At 58.1% G+C, this 19,646-nt stretch overlaps 2 protein-coding genes across 2 annotated transcripts; both read left to right on the top strand.

Moving 5' to 3' along the window:
- Nucleotides 1-9,360: 9,360 nt before the first annotated feature.
- LOC143649173 (neutrophil elastase-like) lies at nucleotides 9,361-11,620 on the top strand. The gene is given in 5 exon segments (XM_077119372.1): nucleotides 9,361-9,431; nucleotides 9,796-9,952; nucleotides 10,185-10,326; nucleotides 11,029-11,259; nucleotides 11,420-11,620. Coding segments are annotated over 5 exon segments (798 nt in total). The 5' UTR covers nucleotides 9,361-9,364.
- A 2,302-nt stretch (nucleotides 11,621-13,922) lies between these two features.
- On the top strand, nucleotides 13,923-16,511 carry CFD (complement factor D). The gene is made up of 5 exons (XM_077121403.1): nucleotides 13,923-14,538; nucleotides 15,026-15,182; nucleotides 15,283-15,427; nucleotides 15,637-15,894; nucleotides 16,232-16,511. The coding sequence occupies exons 1-5, from the start codon at nucleotides 14,481-14,483 to the stop codon at nucleotides 16,445-16,447; spliced, it is 834 nt and encodes a 277-aa protein (XP_076977518.1). The 5' UTR covers nucleotides 13,923-14,480; the 3' UTR covers nucleotides 16,448-16,511.
- The last annotated feature ends 3,135 nt before the right edge of the window (nucleotides 16,512-19,646 follow it).

Raw genomic sequence — 19,646 nt, 5'->3', positions numbered from 1 at the left:
AAGCCCCCCTGTGGCAGTTGCCTGTTGCCTCACCCACGGTTGGAGCAGGAAGACCTGAGGATGCAGCCTGCAGCCCCCACTTCCCCTCTATCCCAGCCTGACCCCCGCAGGGGCCCCTGGAGGCCCCCAGGCAAACCCCCCCACCCCGCCCAAGTCCACCCGGGCCCCAGCACTCCAGATCTAGGCGGGCCCCTCACTCTTGCCTGTCCCCTTTGTCTCTGCCAAGCAATAGGCACCTCCTCCAGACAGCCCTCCACCCTGCACGTGGGGTGCTGCTGCTATGGGGTGGAGAGCTAGGACAGGGGGTCCTGGGACTGCCCTCCTGCCTCTGGGGCACCCCACACCGTGTGCCCCCCAGCTGAGCCAGCAGGCCCCATTCCTCAGTCAGGAAACAGCTTAGCCTTGAGCTAAAAATATAAAAAGCAAGTCACCGTTTTGTGCGGTTCCTTGTCGGTGCTGGCTTTCCTGAGATGATGACTCACATGCAATCCACCCATTTTAAAAATCCAGTGGTTTTCAGCATCTTCACGAGGCCGGCAGTGCATAAACCAAGGCTCTCAGGGGGCCAGTTCTCCCAGTATCACACAGCGCAGCAGGATTCGAACTCAGGCGGCCGGCACTGAATCCTGGGGCTGGGACCGGGACCGCATCATGTCCTGCCCGGGCCAGGAGCTCCCCTGGTGTCTTGAATTTATGGGGTTCCCCCACTGCGGGGAGGGGTCCGGCCTGTGACGACCACTTGCCCCAGCTAGACACACGGTGACACCGAGGAGGTGAAAAGGACCAGCTTTGAATCCCAATTGACAGCTCTGCAGTGTTGGCGGCAAATGACAGCCCAGATGGGTGGACACGGAGACGCCGCTCTAAAGGGGGGTGGCGTGTGAGTCGAGTAACGAAACCTCCCGCCCCCCAGGTGGGAGCCCCGTTCTCCAAATAGGACCTCAACTGCCTGGTAGAGACAGAAGGACACAGAATGGAAGTTTGTCCTTCTGACATCTGGACAAGTGTCCTGGGGGAAGGGCCGGGAGCCAAGGAAACAGAATATTTCTTGCCTTTTTAAATGTGTATGGTGGTGACACACGTCAAACGTGACATTTCCCATTTTGCCATTTTCAGGTGCACGGGTCAATGGCTTGATTGCACCCACGGTGCTGGGCAAAACTCTCCCCCGGCCCAAGTGGAAACTCTGCACCCGGGAAGCCCCAGCCCCCCACCCCTGCACCTGGCAACCTCAGACCGACTTTTTCTCTCTACAGATTTACTCGTTCTCCAGAGAGAAGCAGGGTATTTCTGTTTCAAGATAGCCCCCCGTGCTGTCATCTGCTAAAGCGGCTGGAATGCAACATCCCAGAGTGGGTTGGCTTTTACAAAGGGGATTTTTTCACTTTCAATTCATAGTTCTTAGGCCGTGAAGTGTCCACCTCAAGGCATCAGCAGGATGATACCCGGACTATGAAGGCGGGCTGCCGGCATTGGGGACACCTTTGTCACATGGGAAGGCTACATGGCGGTGTCTGTTGGTCCTTTCTGCCCGGGTTTTAACACTTCCAGCTTCTGGTTCCAGTGGGTCTTGTCTCCTTGGCTTCTCCCAGGCTTTTCTCTTTGAGCGTCTCTTAATGTCACCTCTCATAAAGGGCTCCGGTAAGGAGCCTAAGAGAGTCTAAGACCCTCTGTAATGGGGTGGGTCCCATCTCAGTTGAAATAACCTAATCAAAAGGTCCCCTCTACACTGTGGCTGCCCCCCAGGGGTGGATTAAAAGTCACGGCCTTTTCTGGGGTGCACAGCAGCTTCAGACCAGCACACCCTGCAAGATACTTTTTTTTCCCTTCACTTTTTAAATTGTATAACATAACATATATACAAAGCAAAGAAAGAAAAAAGCAATAGTTTTCAAAACACGCAACAAGTAGTTACAGGACTCTGGGATCCAAAGTACCATACCATCCTCTCATAGTTTTCCTTCTAGCTGCTCCAGAACATTGGAGGCTAGAAGGAATAATTTTTTTTTTTTTTTGCTCATCACAAAGTCTTTTTTTCTTTCTTTTTTTTTTTTTTGTGAAAAATAACATATATACAAAAAATCAATAAATTGCAAAGCACAGCACAGCAATTAGTTGTAGAACAGATTTCAGAGCTTGGTATGGGTTACAATTCCACAGTTTTAGGTTTTTCCTTCTAGCTGCTCTAAGATTCTGGAGACTAAAAGAACTATCAATTGGGCGGGCCACGGTGGCTCAGCAGGTAAGCATGCTTGCCTGCCAAGCCTGAGGACCCGGGTTCGATTCCTGGTGCCTGCCCATGTAAAAACAGAAAAAACTAAAAGAACTATCAATTGAATGATTCTGCAGTCAAACTCATTTGTTAAACCCTACCTTCTCTGTATAGCTCCACCAACACCTTTGATCTTTCTATCCCACTCTTTAGGGGTATTTGGGCTATGGCCATCCTAACTTTTTCATGTTGGAAGGGGCTGTCACTAATGTGGGGTAAGGGAATGGAACTAGCTGATGCTCTGGAGAGGCTGGGCCCTCTAGATTCCAGGAGCAAAGGGAAACATAGTGACTTTTACACTGGAGAAGTCACCAGCTGTCCCAGACCGAGCTGTCAATCAAGGTCGCCCACCATGGGGAGCCAAGCCCCATGCACCGCCTGATGCCCATGGGGTCCCCCAAACGCACCACCTCTTCGCAGAATTCTGGGAATTCTTTGGACAATTGTTAGCATGAAATTATTTCAAAAAGAAAAGAAAAACACTTTTCTCTTTTTTTTTGGTCTCTAAGTTCCACATGCCCTATCTCTATGTGTCTAGTTTAAAGTTTGTATATTAAAGAGCCAGGTATTAAAATAAATCGGGAAGAACCAGCCCTGGGTCTCTAACCCCTGACACAGCTGCAACGGCTCCATCATCTTCTGGGAGGGGGGGGGGGGCGCGTCCTGGACCCTGGGTGGGGGGTGTTGAGCATCCTCCCTGGGCCCCCCCAACTCAACGGCAGCAGCAACCCCCACCCCAGGCTGTGACAACCACAAATGTCCGCAGCCATCACCCATGTCCTCTAGGGAGCAAATTGTCCCTGGTGAGAAGTCCAGTCTTTGGGGACAGTAAGTCCCCACCTTGCATCGGGAATGTGTGGGGTTAAGGGTGGGGGGGACGAGGGGACCCTCTGACTGCTTTCCAGCTCCCCTCTGAGCTGGACACCCAGCCTGGGCGGGGGGGCATCTCTGTGGGGGCGGACGGGAACCAGCTCCCCACGGGACCCCCAGCCCGAAGCCCCATAAGCCACTCTAGAGTACGGTTCTGACCTCCAAACCTCTCACTGCTCCCCAGGTGGAAGGAGGAAGCGGGGCACCCATCCTGGCCATGGGGGGGCAGTTGTAATGGTCCCCCCTCCCCGGGGCTATAGGAGAGGCTGGCAGGGTGGGGGAGGGGGTGGGGAGGGACAGAGCCCCTGGAGTCCCTTCTGTCCACGACCAGTGCCACCCACTGTCCATCCTGCCACAGCCCCATCCTGCTGGCTGGGTCCAGCTTTTCTGGGTCCCAGGGAAACCATCCACCATGCAGGGCATTCCAGCACCCTCATGGCACAGATTGAGGCAGGAGCAAAGCAGGAGTGGATTCACTGCTTGGACGAACGCCTGGGCAGAGGGAGGATGAAAGAGAGAGAGAGAGTGGTGTCCTGGACCATTAGACTCAGTTTCCCTCTTGTTGAATGGGCAAAACCCTGCCCCTCTTGCACAGGAAGGTCAAGGGAATTAAACAAATGGATGACTCTTGGCACAAGCAATCACACTGTGCTGGTACATCCGAGGGAGAGAGTTAATGAGTGAGAGAAAGAATGGATGGATGAATCAATGAACAAATGAATGAGTGGATGATGCTGGTGTCGGGACAAGAACGGAACTGGGGACCCCTCAGACCCTTGCGACTACCTGAACAGCTGGACTCCTCTATGGCTGGTTTACCTGCCCAGCTGCCCACTCAGATGCCGCCTCCAGGAAGCCCTCGGAAATCACAGTGACATAGGCAACCCACAGCTCTCCTGCCCCAGTACTGCCTCCACCCCACCTCACCACCTCCTGCCAGCGACACCAGTCCCAGATGGCGGGCTCTTGGGACACCCCACCCCCACCCCATTTTGCTGGGAGGAGGCCACGCAATGGTTCTGCTACCCTCTCCAGCACCCCTCACCTCTGGGGGCTCAAATGGGCCTTGGCTGCTGACACCCACCTGCTACATGGGCAGCCTGGGCCACGGAGATCGTGGGGGGATGGGCTGGGGAGACCCCTCACAGCCCCCCATGGTGTCCGCAGAGGCGTTGTGAAGAACCCCAGCTGTGCCAGCAGGGAGCGTGGGTGGGGGGTGTGGGTGGGAGGTACAGGGGGGCAGGGCGCGAGACTAGGGGTCCCGGCTCTGTCCTGAGGTCTGAGGCGGGGAAGCAGGGTACTGCCTGCAGCCGGGAGGCTGGAAGTGGCGAGGCACCCCCTTCTCTCTTCCATTCACTCAGCATTTATTGAGCACCAAGCCTTCTGCCCCCAGGAGCTCTGGTGGGAGAGAGTGCTGTTAAAACAATTATCTCTCATGCCTAATAAATGAAGGGTCCCTTGCTCAGGCTGTGCCCCTGCCCAGGGCGCCCCCAGACCCCGCATGACCCCCTCCCTCTCCCTGAGCTTGCCTTCTCAACACAGCCTGCCCTGCCCCCATGGGAACCAGGTCCCCACCCCACCCCCCGCCCTCCCTGGTAGTTTCTCCATAACTGTCTGGTGCATCATCTCCCTGGCCCTGCCTGCCATCCCCGAAAGGTTGGCTTCTTCAGGGGAAGAGTCTTGTTCATCTTGCCGACGTCTGCATCTCGGGAAGCTAAGGACAGGACCCGGCATACAGTAGGAGCTCAATAAGTGCTTTTTAAATGGATGAATGAAATAGTGTAAATGTTACAAGTGGGGGGCGTAGCATTCTAAGTGTAAAACTGAGCCTTGGTGGTGGTGTGGGGTGTGGGGTTGAATGGTCAATCAGGGAGGCTCCCTGGAGGCGGTGGCCTCAGAATGGAGTTTGAGGATGAGTATGCTGTTCCCAGGAGAGGGAACAGTACCTGAAAAGGCCCAGAGGAGGGAAGGAGATGTGTGTTCTAGGTGCCCAGTGGTGGTCAGCATGGAAGGAAGGGAGGGAGAGGGTGGGAGCAGGGAGGAGGTGGAGCTGGAGACTCATGGCACACCTGTCCCGACACTGCCCAGCTGGACGGCCCTGCCGTCCTCAGTGCCCAGGCTGTGGTGGCCTGGCTTCGCTGGCCTGCCCAGTCACTGCCCCACAGCTCCCAGGACCCGGCTGTGGGGTGGGGCTGCCTAGGGACCCAGGAGCTGTCAGTGTCACTGCAGTCACTTTCCTGTGTTGGTTGTCGAGCTGGCATCTGCTTCACGCGTGCCCACCTCTGGCCCCCCAGGCCAGGCACCATGGTCAAACGGCAGGAGGGACTTCCCCAAGAAGCAGAGGGGACCCTTCCTGAGAGGTGGGTGGGCAGGCCGGGGTTCCCTTCCTCCCCACAGTCAACTAGAAGTTTCCGTGGGGGGATGTGTGGAACCTCAGCCCCCATGGAACAGAGCAGGTGCTCATGTTGCACCTGGAGGCCTTCATGGGTTAGGGGGTTTCCCACCCTGGCTGTCCTTCTCGGACCCCACGGATGTGGGGGTGACCAGCTTGGCCTTGTTACTGGGGAGCCATGCCTGGAATCCAACACATGCTACTGTCCTCCGGAGCAGCCTCAGCCCCCCTCTCACCTCCATGTTTTAAAGAAATTGGGACATTTTACCCCTAGATAGCCCTTGGTCACTCGCAGTCCCCTTTCCCAGATGTTGCCATGTCCCCACCATGTCGTGCCTTCCCTGGAGCTCCAGCAGCCTCCTGGTCTGCAATGGGGTCTTCCGGCCTGCAGACTCTTCAGTCACCCAGGAATGTGCTACCTCCCAGGTCCCAACTCTTTGCCCGCTCCGTGCTGGGAGCCTCTGAGCTGCCCCCTCCCTCAGACCCCACTGCAGGCTGAGCCCTGACCCCCAGCCCCCACCACAACTCCACCCCCCCCCCCCCCGGCTTCCCTCTGGCTCCTGGTCTGTCCTTCCCTCATGGGCAGGCTGAGGGAGGTCTACTGCAGATGGGGGCTCGGGGCAGGGCCTGTGGGGCCCAGGACATGGGGGCCATTTTGTGGACAACCACAGGTGTGAGTTCTAATCAGCCCTTCCAGCATGACCTGGGCAAATAGCTATCCCAGTCCCCAGGCCTCGGTTTCCCCATCTGGGATGTGGAGCCACCTAGACACCTCCCAAGACTGGCCCCCAGGGCTGGGGCATCCTACCCAGCTGTGTCCCTCAGCCCGGGGACTCCTTGAGGACCCGGCCATAACACCATGGGGAGACCAGAGCTGAGAAGGGTGAGCGCATGGCGTGTGTGGGTTCCAAACCCAGCGGGGTGCAGGTGGAAGGGCCCTTTGGGAGGCTTCCTGGAGGAGGTGGCAGTGCCTGCGCTGAGTGCCAGAACGCAGGAATGTCAGGGGAAGAGCCCACCAGGCAGACAACACAGTGCGAATAAAGGGCCTGTGGCAGGGGTCAAGCTCATGGATGCAAGGAACAGGTATGGGGGGCGGCTGGAAGGGGATGAGGGTATAGAGCAGGTCAGAGTGACAGTGACGGGGTGCACTGGGCTATCCGGGCTAGGGCTCTAGTGTGGACTTTATTCTTCCTTGGAGGGGCGTCCTTGGGGAATGGACTGGGCCTGCATCTGGGAAGAGACAAGGGTCACTGGCAGGCCTGGGAGACGTCGAGGGGCCGTGGGCACCAGGCATCCATGCCACAGGCAAAGCAATCCAGGCTCCAAGAGACTGGAGCCAACTTGTCATCAGGACACACAGCTGGGAAGCCTCTCCTTCCTTCGGGCTTTACTCTGCCGCCACCTGGTGGCAGCGTGCTCAGTCAAAAAAAATGCGAGAATGCCCAGACCTGCTGACTTTTCAACAATTTTAAACCCAACTGACACCCCCTCCCCCCAGGAGAGGACCCAGCACCGCCCCACAGCAGCAGCACAGGGAGCAAACGCGGGCAGAGGGCAGGATCCCGGGATATTCTTAAGGATGAGCTTGAGGGGGGTAGAAGGAATCCCCGGAGTTTCCCAGGCATTCCTGAGTTGGGGGCAGTTTCTGTAAAAGGCTCTGAGAGAACCAGGTCTCCCTGCTCTGCCCAGCCCTGGCACAGCTGGGGTTCTTCACAACGCCTCTGCGGACACCATGGGGGGCTGTGAGGGGTCTCCCTGGCCCATCCCCCCACGATCTCCGTGGCCTAGGCTGCCCATGCAGCTGGGGGTGGGGTGGGGGGAACGGGACATGAGGTTTAGTGGAGGAAACATCCAGTGAGAACCCACAGATGGGAACAAAAGACCCATAAAACTAGTCTAGGATATTTTCTTTGGGCTCTCAGTGAAAGGAAATGCTGAGGAAAGTTTGGGAAGGAAGCACATCAGCAACGAGATCCCAGAGGGGAGTGAAGCCTGGGATTGCCTGGACTTGTTGAGATTCAGGGAAGGTGGTGGCTCAGGCAGCACTAGAGAATAAGGCCAAGGAGGGTCCCCCGCCCCAGCCCCAGCGGGTAAGGAAATGGGCTCGAATTATTCTTCCTCATCGCAGTGTCTCTTAGTCAAGAAAGTGCACCTGTCTTCCCAGCAAGCTCAGTGGCTTTTCATATATGTGTCGCCCCATCTCGTCACCACTCTGAACCCCCAGAAGTCCCTGCAGGCCCCCCTGGCTCCACCTGTCAAGAAAACCTCCAATCTGCCTTCTACCACATGCATAATTGTTCACAAATCCTCAGAGACAGCAGTCTCTTAACCAGGCAATTTACGGATGATTCCATTTAATCTTTGTAGCCATCCTAGGAGAAGGCCTATTGCTATAAAATCCACTCTGCAGGTGTGGAAATTGAGGCACAGAGGGGTTAAGTCAGGGGCCTGAATTTAAGCAGTGGGCCGCACCAGGATACAAACTCCAAGCTGACATGCTTCACTCTAGGACATGTGCGAACATGGTATACAGGTGGTGCTCAATATATGTAGCGCTGGTCACCCTGCTTGAGCCAAACTCACCTTAAATGCATAGCCTCCTTTCTTCTCCCCCATCTGCATCCCTGAGCTTGAGCCAGAGCATACAGCAGATGCTTACTAAGTGCTCTATGGTAACCTCAAGGCGGCAGGGCAGTGACCCTGCCAAGAGGGAAGAGGGAGGCAGACCTGGATAGTGTGCCGGTGGCCAAGTGGGGGGCATAGGTGGGCACTGACTGAGTGCCTACTGTATGCGAGCCAAGCCGAACTCCTGTGGCTGAGGCGCCCGGTGGCGCTGGGCGGTTGGCTCCCTCCCCCGGAACCTGGTCCCCAGGTCGTTGCTTCTTGCGACAGCATGGGCTGTGGCCGTTGGAGCGGGAGCGTCCTGAGGGAGGTGGGAAGAGGAACCGGGACCACGGGCCTGGGGGTGGGGACTGGCCCTGGGGTCCCCATCCCTGCTGTTCCAGCTTCTCCAGAGCACTGCTGGAAGCCTTCTAACTTGGCCGGACACCCACGGTCCAGCTCCCAGCCTGAGCAGGAATTTATGTCCAGTGGCCCGGCCTCAGATGGGGAGGGGGATAGGCAAAGCTCAGCAGGGGGCACACAACAAGGGGCCTTCCCCAGAGCCTCTGCGGGTGTCCAGAGACTGACCGGGGCCCCGAGTGGTAGTGAGCTCCCCGTCATGAGCAACAACCACACAGAGGTTGGGGGCACAGGCCCCAAGAGGGAAACCCAGGTTCGAGGAGGGGACAGCGAGGCCAGGGCCCGGAGTCAGCCTCAAGTAACCCTCCAGGTGATGCCTGGAGGGGGCTCTGGTTTCAAATCCCAGCTGCCCCACTTAGTCACTGTGTGAGCAACTCATACATGGAATTGTCTGTGCCTCAATTTCCCCATCACTGAAGGGCCAGGATGGTGCTGATTGCTGTTACTATAATGCTGGGTAAACTGAGGCACATGAGATGGCCAGTTAAAGTTGAATGTCAGAAAACAAATTATTTTTTAGTATAAGTATATCCCAGCTACGGTTTGGGATATAGACTTTGCAAATGGGTTGCTTATCTGAAATTCAAATGCTTTATCTGGAAACCCTGCTTGGGTCCCTTGATCCCTGCTTCCTACACCACCCCCACCTGCTCTTCGCTACTCTTTCTCCCCCTGGGGTCCCTGGGGGCGGGGAGAGGAAGTGGGGCGCCTGGCTGCCAGGGGGCAACCGCAACGGCCTCCCCAGCCTGGAGCTATAAGAGGGGCCGGCTGGGCTGGGGGGACAGAGCCCCTGGAGGCCGTGCCTGACCATGACCCTGTGCCACCGACGTCCTGGCCCCGCCTTCGCCCCCATCCTGCTGGCTGTGCTGTTGGGCGGTGAGTGGGGCTGCGGGTCCACTCTGTCCCTGTCTGGGGACATGAGACACAAAACACCTATGTCCCTGGGCACCTACTCCCTATGGCCGTGTGTCTCTTTATCCTTGAAGGGAGGTGACAGCTGGGACAAGGAATACCATGTCCAGAGGAGGAGACTGAGGTTCCTAGTGGCAAGGCCACGGCCACTGTCCCAGAGCTGGGATCAGGGGGCGCCCTGGTGGGGGTACTATGAGCAGATCCCGTCTCCTCTCTGTGCCTCAGTTTCCTCCTCTGGGCAACGCGGGTGGGGGGTTAAACAGGCTGAGTGGCCGGACCGGGCTTCTCGGCAGACGTTCACCGCCCGCCCCACCCTGTGGGTCCCCAGGCCCGGCGCAGGCCTCGGAGATTGTGGGGGGCCGGCCAGCCCGGCCCCACGCGTGGCCTTTCATGGTGTCTCTGCAGCAGCGGGGTGGCCACTTCTGCGGGGCCACCCTGATCACCCCGAGCTTTGTCATGTCGGCGGCACACTGCGTGGACGGCCAGTGAGTCACCCCATTGCACAGCAGGCCCCGGGGCTCCTCCAAGGGGCCCGTCCTGGGCCTGCAGCCCACCCCCCCAGCGACCCTGTCCGTGCACCTTCCCTGCTCCCCATAGGCATGCGGGCGGGATGGGTGGCCTCTGCTGGGGTTCCCAGCTCTGTAGAGGGACAGGGAGGGTAGGGGCCGAGTCAGGCCAACCTGTGTCACTGTCTCCCCTGGCCCCGGCTTGCTGCAGAAACTTCCGGAGGGTGCAGGTGGTACTGGGGGCACATGACCTGCAGCAGCGGGAGCCCACCCGACAGACCTTCTCAGTCCAGCGGATCTTTGAAAATGGCTTTGACCCCAGGAGACTGCAGAATGACATCGTCATCCTCCAGGTGTGAGGCTGGATGGGCTGGCGGAGGCAGCATGTGCAAAGGCCCTGAGGTCAGGGGTGGGACTAGGCAGAAAGGGGGAGACTGGGAGGCACATTGGGGCTGGGATGTAGGGTCCTGGGGCCATACCTGGGCTCTAAGCCGGCAGGACACCCCCTCTCTGCCTCAGTCTCCACCTCCTAGGCTGGTGGGGGGATTTTGGAAGATGATACTGCAGTACTCTAAGCAGTTGTTGATCAACAAACAGAGGCAGCTCTTCTTATTGATAAATAATAGCAATACCATCCACTTATGTGACCCACAGGCAGGGACAGACCCTGTCTCTGAGAAATGGAGCAAGGTCCCCCCAACTTGGGGCAGGCAGGAGACTCGAGGGAGAATATCACACCCCAGCTTGCAAAATGGGAAAGTTCTAAAACAAGGGTTTTGGCAACAATCACATTGCCCACAGTTTGCTTTATTGTGCAGCTACTGTTCACTGTGTATGGACCACGTCCCGGATGCCCCTAATTGTGCCCCCAGCTAGTGTGATTGCTCCCACTTTATAGAGGGGGAAACTGAGGCTCAGGGTGGGTGCCCTGCTCCATGAGATCCCCAAAGCCAACTTCTGGTCAGAGCCTCCGAGGGGGAAACTGAGGCCTGGGGCAGGGAGGGTCTCTACCTGCCACCCGCTGTGACCCCCGATGCTCTGCCCACCTGCCACAGCTCAACGGGACGGCCACCACCAATGCCAACGTGCGGACGGCCCAGCTGCCCACCCAGGGCCAGAGTGTGGGCGACGGGACGAGCTGCCTGGCCATGGGCTGGGGCCGCCTGGGCACGAACAACCCCCCACCCAGTGTCCTGCAAGAGCTCAACGTGACGGTGGTGACCTCCCTCTGCCCTGCCTCCAACGTGTGCACGCTCGTGCGGCGCCGGCGGGCCGGCATCTGCTTCGTACGTAGCCCCCTCCCCTTGCTCCCACCATCTTGTTCCTGGCCTGGGCTGCAGCAAGAGGGACTGCAGCTAGACACCAGAAAGGACTTCTTCCACCCCAGCGGGAGACGGGTGGGCTAGAGGCCTTGAAACTCAAACTTCTGCCCGTCTGCCTCCACAGGGGGACTCCGGTGGTCCGCTTGTCTGCAACGGGCTGGTTTTTGGCATCGACTCCTTCATCCGTGGAAGCTGTGCCTCTGGCTTCTACCCAGATGCCTTTGCTCCGGTGGCGCAGTTTTCAGACTGGATCAACTCCATCATCCGCCGCTATGATGTCCACCCTCTTTCCTAGCCCAGGGGCCTGGCAAGCAGGACCCGCTAGGAGGCGCTGTCCCATCACCCCACTCCACCTGCACATGGCTGCTTATCTAGTGACTGGCACAATAAAATTCCTTTGTTTTGTAGAACGTGTCTGGGAATTTGTTGGCTGCGTACCTGTTGGGTGAAAACAGTCAGGTGGGTGTCTTGAGCATTTCTTAAGTACGCTGCCACCAGGTGGTGGCAAAGTCAGGGCACTGACACAAGAAGCGGGTCCCTTCCCCACCGGCCACAAAAGAGGGCCAGACATCCTTTTTTCCTTCCTACACAATCCACCTTCACACAATTAAATTAGCGTCCCAGACGGTGACCAGCTCCAGTTTACTGGAGTGCTTGCAGGGTACAAGTGTTCGCTCATACAACCCTCTCCAACCTCGAGGCAGGTCCTAGCAGGACAGGAGAGGAAAGAGAGTTTCAGAGGGGTGGAAAGTCCTGGTTGGATGCCAGGGTTTGGGTTCCCCAGACCTGGGGTCGAGTCCCATCTGGGATTGAGTCTTCAGGCAAGCTGCTGCTGCCTGTTTCCTGGAGGGGAAGGAGTGAGACACAGGCCGGGAAGGGCCTGGCCAGGGGTTCACATCTCAGGTCACAGCCGTCTGTCTACCTCCCTGAAGCCCAGGAAGGACCCCTCTCAGGGCCATGGGTGGGGACCGCAACAGAGGCAGCCTCTGCCATCCACTGGCTCACAGTCAATTGGGGGAGAAGTCAAGCACCCAAACAAGCAAATAAATGAGGGAGCTGAGGTCGGCAACCACAAGCCAGCTCCTCTGCACCCCCTCCCCTCCTGTTTCCCGGCCCCAAGTCCTCTCCTGCAAGAACTTGCCAGCCAGCCCACCCCTGGCCCCAGGGCCTTTGCCCATGCTTTCATCCCTTTGTCACATCTCTGCCCAGGTGCCAGCTGCCCTGCGACTGATTGCTTTCTATATTTAATATGACTCCCCAGTGACTTTTCCATGTCAAAACCACATCTGCGACCTTCTCGACCAAAAGGGAGAAGAGTGAAATGAGACAAAATGTCAATGGCTGAGAGATTCCAAACAGAGTGAGAGGTTATCCTGGAGGTTATTCTTATGCATTAAGTAGATATCACCTTGTTGTTTAAGATGTAGTGGAGAGGCTGGAAGGAACTGCCTGAAAATGTAGAGCTGTGTTCCAGTAGCCATGTTTCTTGATGATGACTGAACAATGATATAGCTTTCACAATGTGACTGTGTGATTGTGAAAACCTTGTGTCTGATGCTCCTTTTATCTATCTTGTCAACAAACGAGTAGAAAATATAGAATAAAAATAAATAATGGGGGAACAAATGTTAAAATAAATTTAGTTTGAAATGTTAGTGATCAGTGAAAGCGAGGGGTAAGGGGTATGGTAGGTATACTCTTTGTTTTTCTTCGTTTTATTTCTTTTTCTGAATGGATGTAAATGTTCTAAGAAATTATGAATATGCAACTAAGTAATGATATTGTGAATTGCTGATTATCTATGTTAACGTTACATTTTGTTTGTTAAATTTTTCTAAATTAATAAATAAATTTTTTAAAAAAACCACATCTGGGGAAGTTCAGGGTTATTTACTGAATTGCTCCCTTCTTACTGGGCCTGGGGGTTGTTTCCAATTTTTGTTGCAACCTTGAACCATATTGACACATAATCTGGACTCCACCCCCTCCCAAAAAAACACTTTCGTTCAGCATTTCTGACTTCAAGAAGGAAGCACGGTGGGCTCTAACAATCTCATTTGCTCAATTATTTTCTGCATGTGTGAAATGGTCTCCCGTGAAGAGAAAAGAAGCAGTGGGAAAAATATTATGTGGCTGTCTCCGGTGGGGATCTCTGAGGTTTCCCCCACAAGCACCTCTGCCCCCATCAGTTTGGGGGACCTTGGTCCAACATCTCCCCATACCAAGGACCGTGGGACCCAGGCGTGGCCGATTAGAACCTGCCATCTCCTGTCCTTGGGGACCGTTTTGAGTGGGGACATGCCACCTGGGCTTGACCAACCAGAGGCAGCCTGAGATTTTGGCTGGAGTGCTGGGGAATGAGGCCTTCACTTTGGGGGGGGGGCCACAAAAGGGGAGCCCAGTGAGGAGGGAAGCCATCAAGGAGGAAAGAAGCCTGACATTGCTGGAGTGTCTGGATCAAGCTGCACCTGAAGGCAGTCATTTTCCATTTCCATTCCCTTGTTGAAGTCTTCATCCAGTTTGACTTGGTTTTTCCATCGCTTTTGTATGCAGTCTTTCCCCCCCACCCCCACCCTGCCACAACATTCTACTTATTCTGACATTCTACTTGTTCTGACATTCTACTTGTTGGGGCCTCAGGACTTGGAGATCACAGGGAAGAGGGCAAGGTGTTGGGTGACGCTCCCCAACCCCCACCCAACCTCCTTTCCAAGTTGGAGAAGGAAGAGAAAGAAGGGAGGGGCAGAGAAATGAGGAAACGGGTTGTTTACAAACTACGGCCTCCAGCTGCTATTGTGAAATTTCGGGGCTAGAAGGGTATTCTGGGGTCGGGGAGATGGGGCAGGGGCCTTGGGGGCTAGGAGGTGAGTCCAGCCCTCCTCCATGCCCCTCCCCACACACCAGGATCAGCCCTGGCCAGGCTCACAGAGGCCGGAGGGACCCCCATTCCCAGGAGATAATGCTGCCCCCCCTCACCCCGGGGAGAGAGTGCTGCACCCCACCCCCCAGGAGATAACACTGCTCCCCCCGCCCCCTGGGGGGGCAAAGGTGGGGCTGGTTCGTTCCTCTTTCCCTATCTGGGTCCCGGCCCACTGGCAGATGGGACCCATGGGAGCCGCCCGCCCCCTCCACCCTCATAAAAACCCCTCCAAGCGGTGCCCGGGTCCAGAGATCCCTGCGGCACCATGGCTGCCGGCTGGATGCATCCAGCGCTGCTGACTCTCATGGGAGTGGCTGTGTGTGGTGAGTGGGCCTGGGAGAGGGTAGGGGCTACCGGCCTGGAGGGGTGTCGCGAGGGCCCCCCCAACCCCAAGCAGGATAATCCCCCAACCTCAACGAACAGGCAGGAGCCAGGGGTGGAGCACAGGCCACCTGAAGAGAAAGCCAAGGAATTGTGGCATTTGAGCCTTCCAGGTGCCGAGTTCCTGGCAGCCAACCCTGCAATTCTACAGCCAAAGCCCGGGCCAGGCTGGCCAGCTCCTTGGGTTTGTGCAGTGGCTGTGTTGCTCGATTTGATTTGCCCAAGTGCTCCCACTACCCTGGTTTTTGTCTTCTCTGTCTTCCTGCCCAGCCCCAGGGCATTTGAGTCTGCAACCCTGAGAGGGAAAATCCCAATGATGGAATCTCAGGTCTGGGAGGGCCTGGAGCATTGCAAGGGTGGGAGTGGGGGTGCAGCCCCCCGGGGTCCTGTCCTCCCCGCGGTCCTGACGTCCGCCGACCTCCCCCACAGCGGCGCAGCCCCGCGGCCGCATCCTCAGGGGCAGTGAGTCCAAGGCCCACGCGCGGCCCTACATGGCATCGGTGCAGGTCAACGGCTCGCACGTGTGCGGTGGGTTCCTGGTGGCCGAGAAGTGGGTGCTGAGCGCGGCGCACTGCCTGGAGGATGCGTGAGTGGCCCGGGACCGTGGGAACAGGGAGGGAGCGCCGCGGGCGCCAGGGGTGGGGGTGGGGGGCGCCACTCTGACCCCAGGCTCGTCCCGCCCCCAGCGCCGGCCAGGAGGTGCAGGTGCTTCTGGGCGCTCACTCCCTGTCGCAGCCCGAGCCCTCCAAGCGGCTGTACAACGTGAGCCGCGCCGTGCCCCACCCCGACAGCCGGCGTGACACCATCGACCACGACCTGCTCCTGCTGCAGGTCAGAGTCCACGCGCCGTCCCTCCTGCCGCACCTGCTCCCACCCCTGGGTCCTCCAACTCTAGCCGCAGTCCCTCCTGCTGCAACCCCCCCAACCCCCCAGCTCGGGCGCACGCCCGCGCCCCCCCACCCCGTGTCACCGAGTGCAGCCGCAGTCCGTCGTGCTGCCGTCCCCCACGCCCGCCGTGACTGCCGCCTCCCGCCCCCCAGCTCTCTGAGAAGGCCGCGCTGGGTCCCGCCGTGCGCCTCCTGCCCTGGCAGCGCGAGGACCGCGACGTGGCGGGGGACACGCTCTGCGACGTGGCGGGCTGGGGCGTGATCAGCCACACGGGCCGGCGGCCCGACCGCCTGTACCACGTGCTCGTGCCTGTGCTCGACCGCGACACCTGCAACAAGCGCACGTTCCACGACGGCATTATCACCCCGCGCATGATGTGCGCGCGGAGCGACCGCCACGACAGCTGCAAGGTGCGGGCCGGTGGGCGGGGCGGGGCGGGGACTGGCTGGGGCGGAGCCAAGAGGTGAGGGCGGGGCCAGACCTGGGCGCTAGGGGCGAGGATAGGTCGGGGCTCACCGAACAGCAGAGACTCAGGCGGCTGGGATCCCGGAGCAGACGCTGGGACAGAGGCCCAGGTGGGCCCGGAAGGGGCGGGGCTAGAGGCGGACTTAGGGTCAGAGGGGCGGGGCCTGGTCCAGTGGGCGGGACCCGGGCGATAGGCTGGCGGAGAACCAGGTGGACCCAGGGGGCTACGGTGGGGAGGGTCGCGGGCGGGGTTTGCGCCCCTCACGGCCCCCTACCCCGCAGGGCGACTCCGGGGGCCCGCTGGTGTGCGGAGGCGTGGCCGAAGGCGTGGTCACCTCGGGCTCGCGCGTCTGCGGCAATCGCAAGAAGCCCGGGATCTACACGCGCGTGGCGAGCTACGCGGACTGGATCGACGGCGTCATGGCCCAGGCCAAGGCCGAGGCCGAGGCCAATGTCGAGGCCGACGCGGAGACCGAGGCCGAGACCGAGGCCCCCTGAGGGTCCCCTGTGCGGGGGTCGCGGGGGGCTGGGGCTGCGAGCAATAAAGTCATTCCGTCCGGCATCCGGTCAGCCTCCATGGAGCTCCACTGTATGCAGAGGCCGTGAGCCCGGTGGCACGGGTTCGGGAGGCCACCGATAAAGGCGCGGTTCGCTGGACGAAGCGCAGGGGGCGGCCTGCGGGCCAGGAAACTGAGACCCCGGTGCCGGGAGGCCCGACGCCCCAAGGCGGATGTCGTCTCCCGCGCCAGCCACGAGGTGGCACCCGCACCCTTCCCTAGAGGCCCTGCATGGGTTCGCGTGGGAGGGGGACATAGGTCTGGCTGTGCCCAGCTCTCCCTTTGATTCCCAGGTGGAACCTGAGAGCCTCTTGTGTGCAAGACCCGTTCTGGGTTGAAGCTCAGGTGCAGAAACCCTCTGAAGTATGTCGACTTGCTGCACGTTTCCCAGAAGGGAAACACTGGCAGGAGCCACGTGGTTCTCTTGACATCAAACAGAAGTTCCTTGGCAAACCCAGGATCTGAACCTGGGGCGTGGTACCCATGTTCCTAAGCCACCCCAGTGCTTCAGACTGAATGAGGGAGGTAGGCCCGTGCCTACCCAAAAAGCCACAGTGGGGAAGGGGGCAGGTGATCCTCTGCCTCTCTAACTCCATTTACCGTCCAGGCAAGGGCAGGAAAGAAACAGAAGGCAGGTGGCAGGCCCTAACCCAGCAACACTTTGCCATTTTCTCCTACTAAGCACCCCATATCAAGCCTGGTCCATGAAGGAGTTGAGGACCTCCCTTTTGTAGGAAGAGACAGAGGGTCTAAGAAGTGAAGTTATTTCCCTCACTGGCAAATGGGGAACTGGTATGGGAACCTGTGCTAGCTTTTCTTTTTCTGCTATGGAGCACTGACCTGGAAGCCATTCATTCACTCACACATGCATTTATTGGGCACCTACTGGATGCCTGACCCTAGTCTGGGCACTGTCACAACTAAATCTTGATTCCCCCACTCCACCCTGCATTACTCAAATATTCCACTGCAGGGGATGGAATCCCTTCCTCTGTCAAGAGGCCTAAGGCTGTTGTCAGGAGGAATTTCCTGTCATTTGCAAAGTTTTACAACATAGAAATAAGGGGGAAATGGAAACGTAATTGCTGGTAATTCAGCCATCAAAGATTTATTTATTCAATAGGTATTTCCTAAAGGAACTGATACCAGGGAGTGGCTTAAAAATTGTCCAGTGGGGGTGGAGGGAGCAGGACCAGGTTTAGCAATTACCAGGCAAATAAATGTTTTCAGGATAGATGAAACTGGGTTGGCTGTGAGCTGGGAGACCCTGTCATTGGGCACATGGCAGGAGAGGGCAGGGGGGTGGCCAGGAAAGGCTGCTGAGCGGTTAAGTGTGGAGGAGGCTGCCCCAACTGGCAGCTCTTTGGCCCTCAGGAGCCAGCTTTCCCCATCTGGAAGTTGGGGGGCCTCTGGAGTCAAACATATATGCAGAAACCTTTGCCACTGAGAGCCCCTTTGCAGTCCTTTGACCCTGCTCAGATGCTTCTAGTAATTTCCCCCACAGATCAATCAGTTCTTAGGCCCAAATCTCCAGAGAGCTTGTGAAAGGAGAAAGTGGAGACAATGTCACTTCCCACATGGGGGACCTGCTGGGTCATGAGGAGGATCCCTCAGTCACCCTGCCCACCTGCTTCTCCAGAGGGCAGTGCCCAGGGGGCACAGGCAGCGGTCGGGTGTGGGGTGACACGTTCAAGTGGGGAACCAGCCTTATCTGACCTTGGCTTTGGGCTTCTGGCCTCTAACGGGGCCCCCAAATGCTCCTGGTTCCCAAGGAGCTTGTGAGGGGCCAATCAGGGGACATGTGACCCAGGAACCATCTTCCCATAGGAACTGTTGCTTTTTGGAGGCAGAGGCAGGACGGTGCGGAAAGAAGGACACCATGGGGTGGGAGCAACAACATCTGACCAGCAGGCACTGATCTCCTAACAGCATCCCCTCGGGTCCACCCACTCTGCTCCCAAGTGCTTCAGGACAGCCAGGCTTGAGCACATCGGGCTTGTTACAGCAATTCAAGGAACATTCTGCCATGTAACATGCCACCCCAAAACTAGCAAAAACACTAGCTGTTTTATTCTGTCCGGATTCTGGGGGCTGGGAATGTGGTGGGCACAGCCAGGGGTGACCAAATACGGGATCTGGGGTCCCCTGGCAGTGCCCATGCTGGGCTGACCCTCAGGCGGGCAGCAGCTTGACAGCCAAAGCATCTGCACGAGGCTCCCCGCAGCGTGGACTCTCTGGGGCAGGGCAGGGCTGCAGGGTGGGCATCCCTGGAGGAAGGCCTGGTCTCCCCGGCCCCGGGAGTCCTGCCCTGTCCCTTCCACCTCACGACCATGCCAGAGAACCTGTGGCCAAGTTGTCAGACTGCCTGGAGGAAATGAACCAAATTGGTGAAATGTGACTGCGGGAAAACAGGCTCATTTCTCTAAGGCAGAATGAGCTGAGAAAGGTAAATACTGTCAAATGAGGCTGTTGGCAACACAACTGCAAAAGAAAAAAAAAGAAGGCAAGAGCCAGGACATGCCTCGGCAGGGGTGGCGGTGGGGGGTGTGCCTGGTGATGCTCTGACCTCCTCCCAGGAGAACCCCTACTCCCCAAAGCTGCCTGAATGTGTCCAGCTGGAGCGAAAGGCCCACAGCGGGAGGCTCCTCGCCCTATCATTTCCCCTGAACCCGCTGACAGCGGCGCTGAGGATTCCCCCGAACCAGCAGCAATGTCCAAATGTCCACCCTCAGGGTTGCCCACTTCCCCGAGGGGACGGCACCGGGCAGTGGTGCTGCAGGGGTCAGAGCCGGGTGACCCCAGGCCAAGGGTGGGAGGGCTTCAAAGCAGGAGGTGAAGGTGAGGGTGGCCAGGCCAGGTAATGGGCTCCCTGGGCTCCAGCTGCCCCCCCGGAGGCCTAGCAGGGGTATCCTGAGGAGGCCCTGCCTGCCACCCCCCAGGGCCTTCCAGAAAGAAAACAAGAGCTCTGGCTTCCACTTGACAGGTGGGCAGGATTAACCTGGAAGAGCACTCACCCCTGGGGGGCTGGTGAGAGGCCCATCAGATGATGGAAGGGGGAAGGAGGAAACGAGACCGGGGGAGGGAAAGAGACAGCAAGAGGAGGGAGACAGACAATGACAGAGCACAGGCCCCAGGCCCAC

Source organism: Tamandua tetradactyla, chromosome 11 (genome assembly GCF_023851605.1).
Source record: "Tamandua tetradactyla isolate mTamTet1 chromosome 11, mTamTet1.pri, whole genome shotgun sequence".
Taxonomy (NCBI): domain Eukaryota; kingdom Metazoa; phylum Chordata; class Mammalia; order Pilosa; family Myrmecophagidae; genus Tamandua; species Tamandua tetradactyla.
Note: the sequence above shows the minus strand (reverse complement) of the source record. Positions and strands in the feature narration are given on the sequence as shown.

Coding starts and splice junctions, on each gene's coding strand:
- CFD (XM_077121403.1), top strand. CDS start 14,481: ATGGCTGCCGGCTGGATGCATCCAGCGCTGCTGACTCTCATGGGAGTG. Junction 14,539..15,025: donor CATGGGAGTGGCTGTGTGTG/GTGAGTGGGCCT, acceptor CCTCCCCCACAG/CGGCGCAGCCCCGCGGCCGC. Junction 15,183..15,282: donor GCGCACTGCCTGGAGGATGC/GTGAGTGGCCCG, acceptor TCCCGCCCCCAG/CGCCGGCCAGGAGGTGCAGG.